This window comes from Triticum aestivum, chromosome 3B, assembly GCF_018294505.1.
Source record: "Triticum aestivum cultivar Chinese Spring chromosome 3B, IWGSC CS RefSeq v2.1, whole genome shotgun sequence".
Lineage (NCBI taxonomy): Eukaryota > Viridiplantae > Streptophyta > Magnoliopsida > Poales > Poaceae > Triticum > Triticum aestivum.
This window is the reverse complement of record NC_057801.1, coordinates 806,125,524-806,140,560: the sequence shown is the minus strand read 5'-3', so window position 1 is coordinate 806,140,560 and position 15,037 is coordinate 806,125,524. Positions and strand designations below refer to the sequence as shown.

The following is a 15,037-nucleotide window of genomic DNA, read 5'->3' as shown; positions in this document are numbered from 1 at the left end:
ACGAGCGCCCGTGCCCGTCCGCCCGCCGCCGCCCATTCATCCCCTTTTTCCAATCTTTCTCTTCTCCGGCGACCTAGCACAAATGTCTACGTCCTCCGCCACGCACTCAGAATGGCGACAGTATGGACCAGCGCTGCTCACAAGGTGCCCTGACTGCCCACGCCCAGACCCTCTTAAACGGTTGGTCACTAAGAGGGATGACAATGGCAATCTTTGGCGGGAATTTGTGAAATGCTTGAGCAAACCAATGGCAGGAAGGGATGGCAAGGTTAGATCTCAGTTCTTAGCCCGTTCTTTTCCTGTATTTTGCTCTGATTTCTCCATATTTTGTTTTTTGTCCTCGAATTTGGGATTTAGGGTTCATGTTTTTTTTTCAGATCTTGAAGAAATGTTACCATTTCGAGTGGATTGATGAATATCTTGATAGGATTCTGTTTGAGGGTTACGTTGATTCGAGCGTGGCCGCAACCTGGGAGCTCAATTTGGGCAGGGTGCCGCCGATTGGTGTGGAGAATACGGGGAGCTCGGGCGGAGGGGCGGGCAGAGTCGTGCCGATGGCGATGTATGCGCGCAATGCTGAACTGCATGCGGAGTCTGAACTGACCAAGGAACTGAAGAAGATCAAGAGACATCTAATGCAGATGATCGATTTGCAAAAGCAAGCAAATATCTTGTCAGGGGGGTTCTATTGTTATATCATTGCTCTTTTTTTGTTTTATTTGTTGTTCATCCGTCATTAGAATGGGCATTTAGGCCTGTCAGGGTAGAGGATGTGATCTGTGCGCCATGCCAAGTTATGTATCTGAATTGAAGCAGCAAATTGGAACACAAATTATTCAGTGTTCATGCTCTGTTTCCTCTATTTTTGTTCTTCAATTAACAGAGTACACACCCAAATTCAGTTTCTAGTAAAAAAGAAAACTGGGCTGCCTAATAGATGTTGGGCCGTGAGACCAGCCCACCCGCGTAGGGGCACCAGCCCACCCGCGTAAGGGCACCAGCCCACCTCTAACTTCGGCAAATAAAATGTTACTTGTTTTTACTTTGACCTTTTTCTTGCACTAAATTTTGTGATGGGTCATTTTTTGATGCACTCAAACTAAATGTTACTTGTTTTTATGCATGTCTATGGTTCCATGAACTAAATGAGTTGCATGCTTGCATGAAGTAAATTAGTTTGCATTTCCTAGTTGCATGTCCATAGTGGGTTTGCATGGGGCTCCTAGTTGCATGTCCATGGTTTGGCCAATATTTTGAAGATGGTGTGTGTGGTGATTGGGGTATAGCAACCCGGGCCCGTAGCAACCCATAGCAATACACAAATAATAGCAAGAACAACCCACAACAATCTACAAATAATAGCATGAAACACACAATATATATAGTAGCATAACGATTATATAGAAGCATAATGATTGCAAACCATAGTTCCATGATAGCCTTACAACTCCACGATAGCCTTACAACTTAAAATACTAATACAACTTAATACTAGTAGCATAACGATTACAACTTAGAAAAACTAATACGATAGATATATAGCAAGCTAGATAGATCGGGGGCACCAAACGCGGGTTCTTCTTCTCCTCCTCCGGGTGAACGACGCCACCTCGCTCCTCCGGGCGCCGCCCTTCACTCCTCCCATTGTTGATGGGGTACGGGAGCGTGTGCATAACGCCGTTGTTGGGGAAGATGTTGTTGAAGTTGGTGAAGATATTATAGGTGGTGAAAGCTATGAACTCATAACCAACCCAATACGCTTGCCCGAGGAGGTGGAAAGCATCGAAAGGGTTAGTGAACCTGGCGAGGAGCCCAACCACAGCGTCGTTGTGGTTGACCTCCTCAAGATGGTACATCCGAGGAGAGCCGCGGGGGAGGTGGCGGAAGCCGTCCGCAAGGAAGAACTCCGTTAACTCCCTTGCGCCCCTCCACCTCGAGATCGCCCACACCCTAAGGGTTCTCTCTACATACAATCCGGCCGGGTAGAGCCTTTCCGACACGGTTGGGGGGAAGTGGTAGGTGGGGGCGTTGTACTGCATGGTGGTGGGGTGGCTCGAGGGCTCGGTCGAGTTTGATGGAGAAGAAGGAAGAAGGAGGGCAGAGGAGGCAGAGGATGGGGTAGGGAGAGGAAGACGATAGTGCCCGGCTTAAATAGCCCAAGTGCAATGTGGTTTCACCCCGTAGAAATAATGGGCGGGCGGCGTTTGGTGGCACCCCATCAAAGTGTGTACACGAGCATGGGAAACGGGCTGCAACGCTTCTATGCCACTGGTCACGGGTCAAGGGGGACGGGCTCACGCACGTGTCTGTGCCGTCGTGGGTCAAGGGGACACGCCTGTCCCTGGTTCTCTGCGTGTGCCGCCCGTGCATGCATGTCGTAGCCCATTAATTTGCCCATCTTGCTAGGGCCTGGCTAGAGGGCAACGTTCGGTCTATGGGAGACGTGACAATAATTTACGCCTTCATTTGCCCATCTTGTAACGAGCAGCATGTCGTTTGAACTACATCGATACCCATCATGCCAGTATTGTGTCGTTCAAAGAGGAGCACGCCATGCACCGCATGCCATGCACCGTTGGCTTTTTGGTTGTCTTCATCGGGGTCTGGCTGCTGCATTGTGGTCGGGTGCATGCTTTGATGCGGCGCTGCATCGGTGCTAATGGTAGGCATGCGACAGCTTACTGCGTCTAGATGGGTGGCGGAGCAGGGCTACGTCGAGGGCATGCATGCAACACACAAGCGCAGTTCCGCGGGTGGGCATGCATGCTGCAACGGGCGCCGGCGCTGCGGGTAGGCATGGGCACGCATGCAACGATGGAAAGGGCACTGCGTAGGCTTGGTCCATGCACCGCGTCAACTCGTGTCGTTGGATTCAAATGAACGGTCCTGATGCCCCAACGAGAGAGGCTGATCGAAACCGCACTGATTCAACCAATCAGCGCGTCTCATGAGGATCGAAGGACATTGTAGCTAACCCTAGTGCCTGATCTCAACCGTCCACGCACAACGATCGACGACCCAGTAATGTGCGCGGTTTTGAGGGGTTTTGAGAGGTTTTGAGGGGTTTTGAGTGATTAGGGTTGAGCATAACTAATTCGAAAAAAATCAAAAAAATATAAAACTTGCGCACATAGTCTTATTATGTCGTATAGTAACGAGAAAAAAATATAAATATGGTTTACATACATTTTTATGAAAAACCCTTCACTAAATTGTCATTCCTCCAACAATGTAGTATGGAGTTCAAGGAAGAGAGTAGTGGGCACCCGAGAGTAGGTGGGGTTTTGAAAATGAAAAGTGTGAAAACCTCACCAAAACTTCATTTTGGATTGACTAAGAAAGATCTTAACTTACTTTTCTCATTTTCATGTTTTATACTTGTTATATATATAATTTTCTTTTAAACCTTGTTTTTTCAAAAAGAAAATAAAATAATAGAAAATTAATTCAATAAATAGTGAGACTTTAGATTTACACTATATAGGTAGAATAGATGTGTAGAAAAATTATTTGGCTAGTTTAGACAAGGTGCCAAAAAAACTTGCTTAAATATGAGGTCGTTTACCCTACCTTTGGAGGTCATTTGAAACACACTTTTCATGACAATGAGTTCAACTTATCAAAAGGGCTCGGATTGATCAGCAAGTAAACATATTTCAGTTGAGGTACTTTAGATAGCATTAAAACATCAATACCCCATCCCTAATTCAAATTTGAGCCCAAATTTGAATCCAAATTTGAATTTAAAACAATGACACAAATGTTATCTATTATTGTATTTGGCTGGTTTAGACAAGGTACCAACAAACAAGTTCGAATAGAAATACGGGGATACATAGTGACTACCAGTACGCACCAAGTTACAAATATTATTACATGCCACAAATTTTCAAACTGTTCTCTGTTCTACCTCTTCCTACCACGTCGTGTGCCCTTCTTCGCCTTAGCACTTCTTGTTTTTGGTTCTACTACACAACAAGTTCACTGATCATCTTGGTTTTCTTCACTGGTCTTTTCAACACCTCGCCAACACCCTCGAGATCAGTGTCTTCAGTCTGAATGTTGACAGCAGTTTCATTTTCTTTGGTGTGTACCTCAACATGGATTTCTTCAGTCTGAACCTCGACACGCTCAGGTTCAGTTTCAACCACGAGAGCAGTTTCTTCAGTCTGAATGTTGCTGCAATTTCAGTTTCTTCGGTGTGCACCTCCACATCAGTTTCTTCAGTCTGAATGTTGAGTGCAGCAGGATTTTCTTTAGTCTGCTCAGGCTCAGCCATACTTCTCTTCTTTCTATAGCCATTGACTCTTGCTTTTTTTGTTGGCCAACACTATTCAGCAACAAGGGGTTGACTTGCTCGCTTCCTCCTGGCCATTGGAAAAATGTTATAGATATAGTAATTGGAAAAAAGCACCAAATTGAAACACAGACAAATAAACAAGAACATACTTTGGCTTATCAGGAGTGTAACGGCATTTGACAGATACCACTCTGTGCCCAAGTTCCTGGCACAACTTGCATCTGTTTTTGTTACCTTTTTGAGCCCTTTTTGGCTTTCCATCTTTCTTTCCCTTCTTACTACTCCCACATTTCTCAAATCATGCCTTGAATCTACTCTCTTTAGGCTTGCCAGCCTTTCTTTTCGTCAAGGGAGAACACATGGAAAATTCAATCTCCACTTCAGGCCACTGAGAGTGATCTGTAAGTGCTGGAATTGGAGTAGCATATGCAGCTTTGAATCTTGCTATCGAATAATATTCATGCAAATATGCGTGCATGTTTATCTTCGGTTGGGATGCTAAGAAAAGAATGGCATGCTCACATGGTTTACCAGTGTGTTGCCACTCGAGGCAAGTGCAATCATGCAATTCAGTGTTAACAACAATGTCTCTTTCCGGTTTTGTTATCTCTAACTTCAGCACCCCAAGGTGAATATTTTTCAACAAACAAATGTGAAAGATATCTGCTCCTATTAACCACCTGTTGTACCACTGCTGGAAGATTATCACATTGCAGACAATCACCTATCCTTCTTCTCAATTCCCGCAACCGCATGAGCATGATCCTGATTTGGTCAACCATGTCATGCACAGGCAAATCTTTTAACTCCTTCACCTTGTTGTTGAAACTCTCTGCCAAATTGTTGTTGATGTGGTCACACTTGATGGCAGTGTTGAATGCTGACCTGTACCATAACAAAGAATGATAGGTGTTCAGCCATGGACCAAACTCATCACATGCTGCCATTATCTTATCAAGATGATATTTGTGTCTGTCTAGTGTAAGATCTTGCTGCTGGCCACATGCGCCCAAATTCTTCTCCTCTAAATTTTTTGATCAAATTCATCCACAAATGACAGAAGCACTCCCTCTGCTCAGCATGTGGGAACACATTTTTCACTGAATTTTCAAGCCCCTTACATGCATCTGTTTGTATAGCCAAAGGTGACACTGGCCCTAGGCATCTTTTCAACCGGATCATGAACCATGTCCATGAAGCCTCTGTTTCTGACTGAAACAAGCCAACAGCAATAGGAAACATCCAGTTGTGTCCATCTAGAGCATTGCATGCTGCCAACTGACCATTCCACTTGCCTGTCAAAAATGATGAGTCTATGCTCAAATATGGACGGTACCCTGCTTTGAAGCCATCGATGCAAGGGTTCAAAGCCATAAAAAACTTGGAGAACTTGACTTCACCTTCGGCTGATACCTCAATATCTATCTCCACAACACTGCCAGGTGACCTCTTTTCCACCTCTGCTTTGAAGTTGTAAAGCATCCTAAATGTATTTGCCCAATCACCATATAATTTTTTCATTGCCCTTTGTTTTGCCTTCCACACTGTGGTATATTTCAGTTTAATAGGGTACATCTTTTCCAAGTCTACTTTGAGTTTCTTGGCAGTAGTGTTTGGTGTTTTGGCTAAAACTGGGGTGATCTTTTCTGCAACCCAAAATTGTGATGTCATTGTTGATACTCTCTGTGAACTTGTAATACAAGTATGTTGATTGGGGATTTGGTTAACCCTGATAGTACTTCCATCAGGTTGCATTCTAGCAGATATGTACCACTTGCAAGGCTTGACACTACCATCAAATCCTCTGCACCTCGCATAAAACTTCTTTCTATCAGTCCAAACAGTCTTGGCATCAAACTCATGTTTCACTGCATAAGTCTTGAAACACATCCTAAACTCCTTCATGCTTGGGAACAACTTGCCTACTTCAATGAAAGGGTTTTCTTTGTCATACACATGCATCATCTCATTATCATGTGCATCATCTACTTCATCTGCAGCTTGTGCCATCAACTGTCCATCTACATCTTCATTAGCATTAGCAGGCAAACTAGATTCGCCCCTCTCCTGCTTATCTCTGTCATCGACTGGAATGCCAAAAAGTTTGGCCATCTCAATGTCAGGCATTGGTGCAATGACCAAATCAGTAGGCTCATCTAATTCAACTACATTCCAATCAACAGTTGCTGCAGTTTCAGTTTCAGTTCCAATCACATTTCCCTATTCGGCTATTACTGTAAGTTCAGTACACATGGGAATCAATGGCCTCTGTGTAGCCCAATCATCATCTACCATCTGCGCAGCCAAGTGTGATGACACATATCCAACCTTCGAAAAAATATTCAGATCAACGAGCTCAGCAAAAAAAATAGCCCGTTTGCTTATCCAGCCGTTTTGCCGATCGATTTCTTCAACAATCTGTTCACCATCTTTTATCCTCACATACTCTCCTTTCCAATCATCAAACCGCAACAGTGATACTTCTTGCTCTGGACCCCAAACAATATTCTCCCCGATACTTTCCACCCATTTCTTCACTGCCTTCTCTCCCATGTTATGTAGAACTTGTGGATCAATCTCTGTAAACTCAACCTCCCATTTAACAATTGTGTCTCTCTCAATGTTCTGTATGCTACCATCAACTAATTTTGCCTTTGATGGAAAGAAATTGACCGTCAATTCGAAGGTCCGAGCGGCAGCATCCCCTCTGTCAGTGGCGGACAGTGTGAGCCCGTGAGAAAGAGCAGACGAAGCCCTAATTGCATGCAAAATTGGATCAGAGAGAGACGCATTACCTATTCGAAGTTTAATCTGGCGGCTCCATCTCAGTATGCCCACGGGCTCCCCTCACAACCAATCGATTCAACAAACGAAAACAGAGGAAACGAGCTGAGATCTACAGGCCCGAGAGAGGAACGGGAGGGCGACTAGGGTTCGAATTCACTTACCATCTTCTGAGGACGAAGGCTCCGCCGCCGTTGAGAACGAGGGCTCCGCCGACGCCACTGAGAATGCAAGATCCGCCGCCATCGGAGAAGAAGGGGGGGGCAGAGTGGCGGGCCCGGCACGGTCGGGCGGCAGGGCACGAACATAAACGGGCTTGGTTGACGACCAATTTAACCCCATTTAACACCCCATGTGGCCTTGGGCTATTTACACGCTCAAATGTGTCGCATCACAGCCATTCATTCCAACAACGTCGCACTCCTTCCAATTTGTCATGCCATCAACTCCTTCTAATTCACAGGAGCTATTGGCCCGCTCCCACGGAAGCAAAAAAAAAAAAAGGGCCTGTAGAGTTGGCGCCCACCCATGGCCGGCGGCCGGCTGGGTCTCTATTAACTCCGACGGGGCAATTGATGCTTGCAGACGGGTGCCTGGCTCGGGCTATGTTATTAGAGATCACCAAGGGGAGTTCTTAGAAGCCGGGCTGAAGCAGTACAAGGGCATTGAGGAATGAGGACCCTTTCGTGAGCGAGCTGTTGGCATGACGAGATGATGTAGACACCGCGCTGAGAAGAAGACATCAATATGCTATGGTCCAGGTGGACTGCTCTACACTTGCAGATTTGTGGCATGACATGAGCCTAACTCGTATTAGTGGCGGACATATCATGATTGAAATTAGATGGATGATTGTCTCCGGGGTTAAGTTTCTTTGAACTCCACACGACGCAAGCTAGGCTGCGCATCTATGTGCAAAAGAGGCTCTTAGCAATTTATCTGTTACTTGCTTTAATGTAATTCTTGGATTCCTGACTACAATTCTTCAGTTTGATTGTAATCTTTGTCAGTTTAATAAAGCGAGGGATTTACTTCAAAAAAGGGTGCCCTACAGAAGTCAGCGGCTGGAGGTAATGGGGCCGGTTGCCCCACACGTGACCAGCGTCTGGACGGGTGCCGCGCCTGTGAGCGACCCGAGCGTGGTGCTCTCAGCGAGCGCTATATAGCCACTCGCTACAAAGCACAAAGATAAAAAAGACAACGCCACGGACGAGAGTTTGTACACTTTTCGACAAAGTATGAATTTTATTATCTCAAGATAAAGTATCAAGAGGATAGAAATACAATGAGCACACATCTGGCCTCTGCATAGCTAGGATGCACACTGACAACACCAACACACGCACACAAAAACATGCTCACAAATAGCAAAGTCATGTAAGACCAAAGCTATATGTAGACGAAGAAAAAAAAAACCTAGCTCGGATCCGCGATCCGCAAACTAAAACAATGACCATATCCGCACCAACCATCTTATGACATCACACAAACGTCGAGATTCTTCAACAGCAACGCCTTCAGAAAGGGAGCGGCGCTCAATCGCCGCCGTCACCGGATACAACCAGCATGGTCAGAGTCTAAGTTTTCACTCTGAAAAACCAGTCCGCACATATCCGAGTTTGATACATACTGACAATAAAAGCATGTATTCCAAACTGCTGGATGGAAGTCACGGAAGGCAGCAAGATGGACCATGAATGATCTTGACAGTTTTGTTGCCAAGCAGGCAAAGCATCCAAGTAGCTTGACGGCGATGCAGGCAGGGAACCAAACAAGTACAATCAGGTCAGGCCAAACCATTCTATCAGGCGGAAATCCTAGCTAGCTTTCTTGCAGCCACGCAACCTTTCGCGCTATCAAGCAGGAATCCTGCCTAGCTTTTTTTGTTTAGAAAGATGCATGAGAGGAGAAAAATACACACCTTCACATCAGTGCTTGACTTCTCTGCACAAAGTGTGTCAATATAGGAGCTTCTGAGCAGCTTCCTGTGTAATTTATAAGATCATCTTCCGTTCTTATCCTCAATGGAATGTAAAGCTAGAGGATGGGTTATATACACAGATAGATGCAGGTCTTGCTGCATTATTTATCAGATGGCGCAGTCAACACCAACACCAATACCCCACAAAAAATATCTAATAATTAATTAGTATACCATCGTGCCTTTAAGTTCTGTACACCCAATCTAGAAATCTTGCCTCCGCCAATGCTTCAATCCCATGGATGAGTGCAATAAGTACACACCCGATTCAAGATGGCAATGGGGCCACGTAACCCGCGTCCCCGCGGGTTTTTACCAAATTAGGAGACGAGGTGTGTGTCTTTCTAGCCCTGCGGGGATGCTATTGGGTACATTATAAAATCCGACATGTTTCACGCGTTCAAACCCGTTTCAGTAGTACTCGAATCCAAAACCCGCCATACCCGTTAAAATACGTAGCATATCCACTGATCCACCAATTTCTGTCCATCCACTGATCCAGCTTCGACCGTCTGAAATATGCTATTGTATTATGCTAAAATATGCTCCTTCTCCTGAAGTTATTGTTGAAATGTTGCTAAAATATACTATTGTATTGTGCTGAAATATGCTCAAATTTTACTGCTGAAATATACTATGTTTGCTGCTAAAATGCTATTCCATGGTGGCTACTATTTATATCATGTTTTGCTGCTTCAATATGCTGATTTTTTCTACGGCCATTGTTGTATATGCTCATGTTTTTTTTAAAAAGCTGTTGTGTTTGCTGACTGCTCGCGGGAGGGGTTCCTCGCAGGATCAAAAAACCCGGCTGGTTTAGGGAACGGGCAAAAAGCTGGCCCCGTGCATGGGGACGGGGATTGTGCAAGCAAAACCAGGCATGTTTTGTCCCCGTTGCCATCTTGACACCCGATCTTTCCATCACTTCGATTTATGAATCCAACACCAATACACACTGATGATCACGCCAATGAAGAGCAAAGTCATACCTCAAATAGATCGGATCTGCCCAGATAACTTATCATCATTTTTTTATTTTTTCATTTAAAATCCACTATACATCGTTCAACACCCTTAAGGCTGTCCAGTGAACATGTCATAACTCACAACACATAATACATGCCTAAAAATACATTCCATAAGTGTGATGGCCCTTCGGCATTCATAACTCTACCCTGATTTTGGTAAAGTCACGTAGGACATGATCCAAATATTATTACCGTGACCTCCGGTTCTTAGAGACCTTAAAGATGTTTGGATTTCAAATTTCATTGTTGTTTGTAGTAACACAAAACAGAGTAGACAGTTTGGATGACTGCAAGAACTAAGCCAATAACAGCTGCCAGGAGGCCAACGGCTAGCCAGGGGTTCCTCAAGTACCTCTGCTTTAGCCACGCAATCCACCTCCGCGGGTAGCTCTGGAACCGCTTCTCAAGCTTCTTGCATGTCTCCCGAAGGTAGTTGCAGTTGGGGTCATCCGGGTCGAACTGGATCCCCTTGCAAAGGTCGGCGAAGCATTTGGCCACCTCTTCATTGTTCCCATGGCCATGCACGATGACGCCTCTCTTCGACAGGAGCTCCACGTCCTTCGTGGTGCAGGCCACCTGGGATATGAACACGCAGTATGCCGTGACGTGGCTCCCCACCGTCTCCCGGTTACGTTGCTCCAGCTCTATCAAGTTACGTAATAACCGCCATGTCTCGGAGTCGATGTCCAGGCAGGGGACCTCCAGAGTGCCGCCACTGCCGTCCAACTTGACGTCGAGGATGCAGCGGATGAGACCCTTCTCGCCCATGGCCCGAGCCTTGAACTTCACTCCCACGAAGTTGTACTCGGTCGCCGAGCGCCACCGGCGCACAGACATGGGATCAGCGGTGCAAAACGGCACGGCAGGCGAGACAGAGAGTGGCTTCAAGTGCATATGAAGAAGATGGAGAAGATTACCGGGTGCCGCCTGCTCTGGCAGCACCATGGCCGGCGCGGCCATGGCGTACATTTGTCTCCTCATGAGATCAAGGGCATAATCCGAGATCTCTGTAAGCACACGATCCTTACCGTCCAAAGTGGTCAGCTCCCCGATCTTCTCAAGGACGAAGAACGGTATCTGGTTCTCCGCGAGATAGAACACGTCGCGGACCACCGCTAGCGCCTCCGCCCTGTTTGCTGACGAGACGGCGGCCTCCGCAGTCCCCACATCATCTAGATCTAGATGATGTGATCTGAGGCCGACAAGGCGGGACAGTATGTAACAGGCGTCGAGGAGCAGCATGCGCACGAATTGCTCGCTCGTCATGTCCTCAAATGTGTTGGCGTAGCAGTTCCTGGTGTCACGCTCCAGGCATGCCAGCTCCTTGACATAGACATCCACCGTCATGGCCGGTCTTGCTGCCTTCGCCGCCGAGAGCACCATGTCGAGGCTTGCCAGCTTGTCATGCTCCATGGCGAGGTGTGGGTTGTTGCTCTGGGGCCGAGGGTAGTTGTACGGGCCGATGGCGACGTGGTCAGGATCATACTCGCTGCTGTCGACGTTGCGCGTGAGGTCGCGGACCTTTCCGACGACGATGGAGCAAGGACGGCAACCATCGCCGCCCTGCGCCTTGGATGAGTTCAGGGTGGCCAGCTTATCTTCCAGCTCATGGGCCAGCTGATGCATCTCCAGGACGCAGGAATCCGAATCCGTAGATTGGTCTGCAGACAGTCCATCGATCAGCCCCAAACAGATTGTGATTAGTCAACTACGTTTTTTTGAAACTAATTACTAATACTAGTAGTACAAGATAAAATAGAACAGACGGGATGATAAGTTCACTGGGCACCTTTTTGATCCATTTGCTTGTCCACCAATGGCCTTACGCTGCCGCCGAGCAGAGTAGCATGCAGTTGCACTCGTGGAGTTGAGTTACCCTCTCAAGTCTCCGAACACTTGTTCCTGTCTTCGTGTCCCAGCATGCATGATAATGCAGCAAGGCCAGCAAGCGCCTTCCAGCGCTAGTTTACAGCGAGAATCGCGAGATAGGAGACGGTGATGGAGGGAGACACTGATTTGTGGGGTGCAACTGAGACATCGGGGCGAGACGAAGGGATAAGGCCGATGCACCGTTTCACCTAAAAGAAGCGAAAGCTGGCTAGGATTCGGGTGGCTGCAAGAAAGAACCAAAGAAAGAAAGAATCCGATGGAATGTTTTGGCTTGCCGTGATTTGGACTTTGTGCTTGTTTGGTATCGCAGTGCTGCATCGCCATCAGGGCGGGACTAGGGCTCGCTATAGGAAAAAAAATTATATGAGACCAGGTCTCATATAAAGCAGGTGAGACCCGCCTGATGGATGACACGTGGCATTCACAAATCATAAAACATCTAATCTCTCCCCTGATTTCAGATGAGGGGTGGGGTAAATGCTTTGTGATTTGTGAAGGGCGCTTATAGGCGCCGGTGTGCCGGCCGAAAGTTTCGGCTGGTCCAGCCCGAGACGTTCGATTTAGGCCACGCGGCCGTTGGATCCAAGCGAGAAAAAAAAACAAATCGCCCCAGCTCTCTTCTTCCTCGCGGAGTTGGTTGGATTCACATATCTCGTTCGGGGGAGCGCGGCGCCGCGCCTCCTGTCCCCTCCGGTGGTCGTCGGTCCCCACCCTGGCCGGCCGACCTCGTCGCCGCCGGACCCCGTCCTCGCCGGCCGACCTCATCGCCGGTCCCCGCCCTCGCCGGCTATCTTCATCGCCAGTTCCCATGCAACAACTCCACCTGCGTTGCAGCTCTTGATGGCGACGGTTGTAGCTCGGCCGCCGCCTCTCGCCATTGATGCTCGCTGCAGGAAATTATGTCGACGGCGGCCGTCAGTCAATCAACGCCGTTTTGAATGGATGTAGCAAAAAACTTCACCCGTAGTAGCAAAAAAAACTACGGTTGCAGCAAAAATCAAACACCGTCGCCATCTTTCGCGAGGTCGCAACTCCACCTTACATGGATGTAGCAAAAACTTCAGCGGTAGTAGCAAAAAACTACTACGGTTGCAGCAAAAATCAAACACCGTCGCCGTCTTTCGCGAGGTCGCAACTCCGCCTTACATGGATGTAGCAAAAACTTCAGCGGTAGTAGCAAAAAACTACTACGGTTGCAACAAAAATCGTTGTTGTCATCATCGCGAGGTCGCAGCTCCGCCTGATGGATGTAGCAAAAAACTTTGCTAGTAGTAACAAAATCCAACTGCGGTTGCAGCTTCCCCTTGTTGTGCAGTTACATTGAAGCTTTTCTGTCTATGGATGACCCACATCTTTATAAAGAAGGAGTAGATGGTGTTATTAGGCGTTGTGTACCTGAGCATGAACAGGAACAAATCCTACGCAAGTGTCACTCCGAGGCTTATGGAGGGCACCACACTTGAGATAGAACTGCGCATAAGGTATTGCAATCCGGTTTTTATTGGCCTACTCTCTTCAAGGATGCTCGTAAGTTTGTCTTATCTTGGGATGAATGTCAAGGAATTGGTAATATTAGTAGACGTCAAGAAATGCCTATGAATTATTATCTTGTTATTGTACCATTTGATGTTTGGGGCTTTGATTATATGGGACCGTTTCCTACCTCTAATGGATATACACATATTTTAGTTGCTGTTGATTACGTTACTAAGTGGGTAGAAGCTATTCCAACTAGTAGTGCTGATCATAACACTTCTATTAAGATGGTTAAAGAAGTTATTTTTCCGAGGTTTGGAGTCCCTAGATATTTAATGACTGATGGTGGTTCACATTTCATTCATGGTGCTTTTCGTAAAATCCTTGCTAAGTATGATGTTAATCATAGAATTGCATCCCCTTATCACCCACAGTCTAGTGGTCAAGTAGAATTGAGTAACAGAGAGATTAAATTAATTTTTCAAAAGACTGTTAATAGATCTAGAAAGAATTGGTCCAAGAAACTTGATGATGCTTTATGGGCCTATAGAACTGCATATAAAAATCCTATGGGTATGTCTCCTTATAAAATGGTTTATGGAAAACCATGTCATTTACCTCTCGAACTAGAACATAAGGCATATTGGGCTATTAAAGAGCTCAATTATGATTTCAAACTTGCCAGTGAGAAGAGGCTATTTGACATTAGCTCACTTGATGAATGGAGAACCCAAGCCTATGAGAATGCCAAGTTGTTTAAAGAAAAATTTAAAAGATGGCATGACAAAAGGATGCAAAAGCGTGAGTTTAACGTAGGTGATTATGTGTTGCTATACAACTCTCATTTAAGGTTTTTTGCAGGAAAACTTCTCTCTAAATGGGAAGGTCCTTACGTTATCGAGGAGGTCTATCATTCTGGTGCCATAAAAATCAAAAACTTCGAAGGCACAAACCCGAAGGTGGTGAACGGTCAAAGAATCAAACAATATATCTCAGGTAAGCCTATAAATGTTGAAACCAATGTTATTGAAACCGTTACGGTGGAGGAATACATAAGGGACACTTTCCAAAACGTTTCAGACTCCGAAAAGAAATAGGTATGTGGCACGGTAAGTAAACCGACTCCAAAACAGTTCTAATGGCAATTTTTCTCCGTTTTGGAATATTTAGAAAAATAGGAAAATAAGAAGCAGTCCGGGAAGGACACGAGGCCTCCACGAGGGTGGAGGGCGCACCCTACCCCCTGGGCGCGCCCACCTGCCTCGTGGTCACCTCGTGCGCTCTCTAGAGTCTGTTTTCTTGCATGATACTTCTTTTGGTCGGTAAAAATTCATTATATAATCCTCCGAAGGTTTTGACCACCGTATCACGCAATTATCCTCTATTCTTGTTTCGAGCTGTTTTCTGTCAGGATTGTCAAGGCCAGGCATCATGTCGTCCCCCTCCTCCAACAATGGTGACAACGATGCTTGGCTAATGATGATAGAGCTGAAGAGCAAAGAACCCAGGGAGATCAACAAGGATGAAGGGGTCAAGGAGTCCACGGAGGACCAAGTTCCGGCAACAGAAGACATCCTT

General features: G+C 46.4%; 1 protein-coding gene across 1 annotated transcript; it reads right to left on the bottom strand.

Moving 5' to 3' along the window:
* Nucleotides 1-10,071: 10,071 nt before the first annotated feature.
* LOC123072564 (UPF0481 protein At3g47200-like) lies at nucleotides 10,072-12,182 on the bottom strand. The gene is made up of 2 exons (XM_044496141.1): nucleotides 11,883-12,182; nucleotides 10,072-11,754 (listed from the first exon to the last, which is right to left on the bottom strand). Exons 1-2 carry the CDS (start codon nucleotides 11,893-11,895, stop codon nucleotides 10,334-10,336), a joined length of 1,434 nt encoding a protein of 477 aa, XP_044352076.1. The 5' UTR covers nucleotides 11,896-12,182; the 3' UTR covers nucleotides 10,072-10,333.
* Between the last annotated feature and the right edge of the window lie 2,855 nt (nucleotides 12,183-15,037).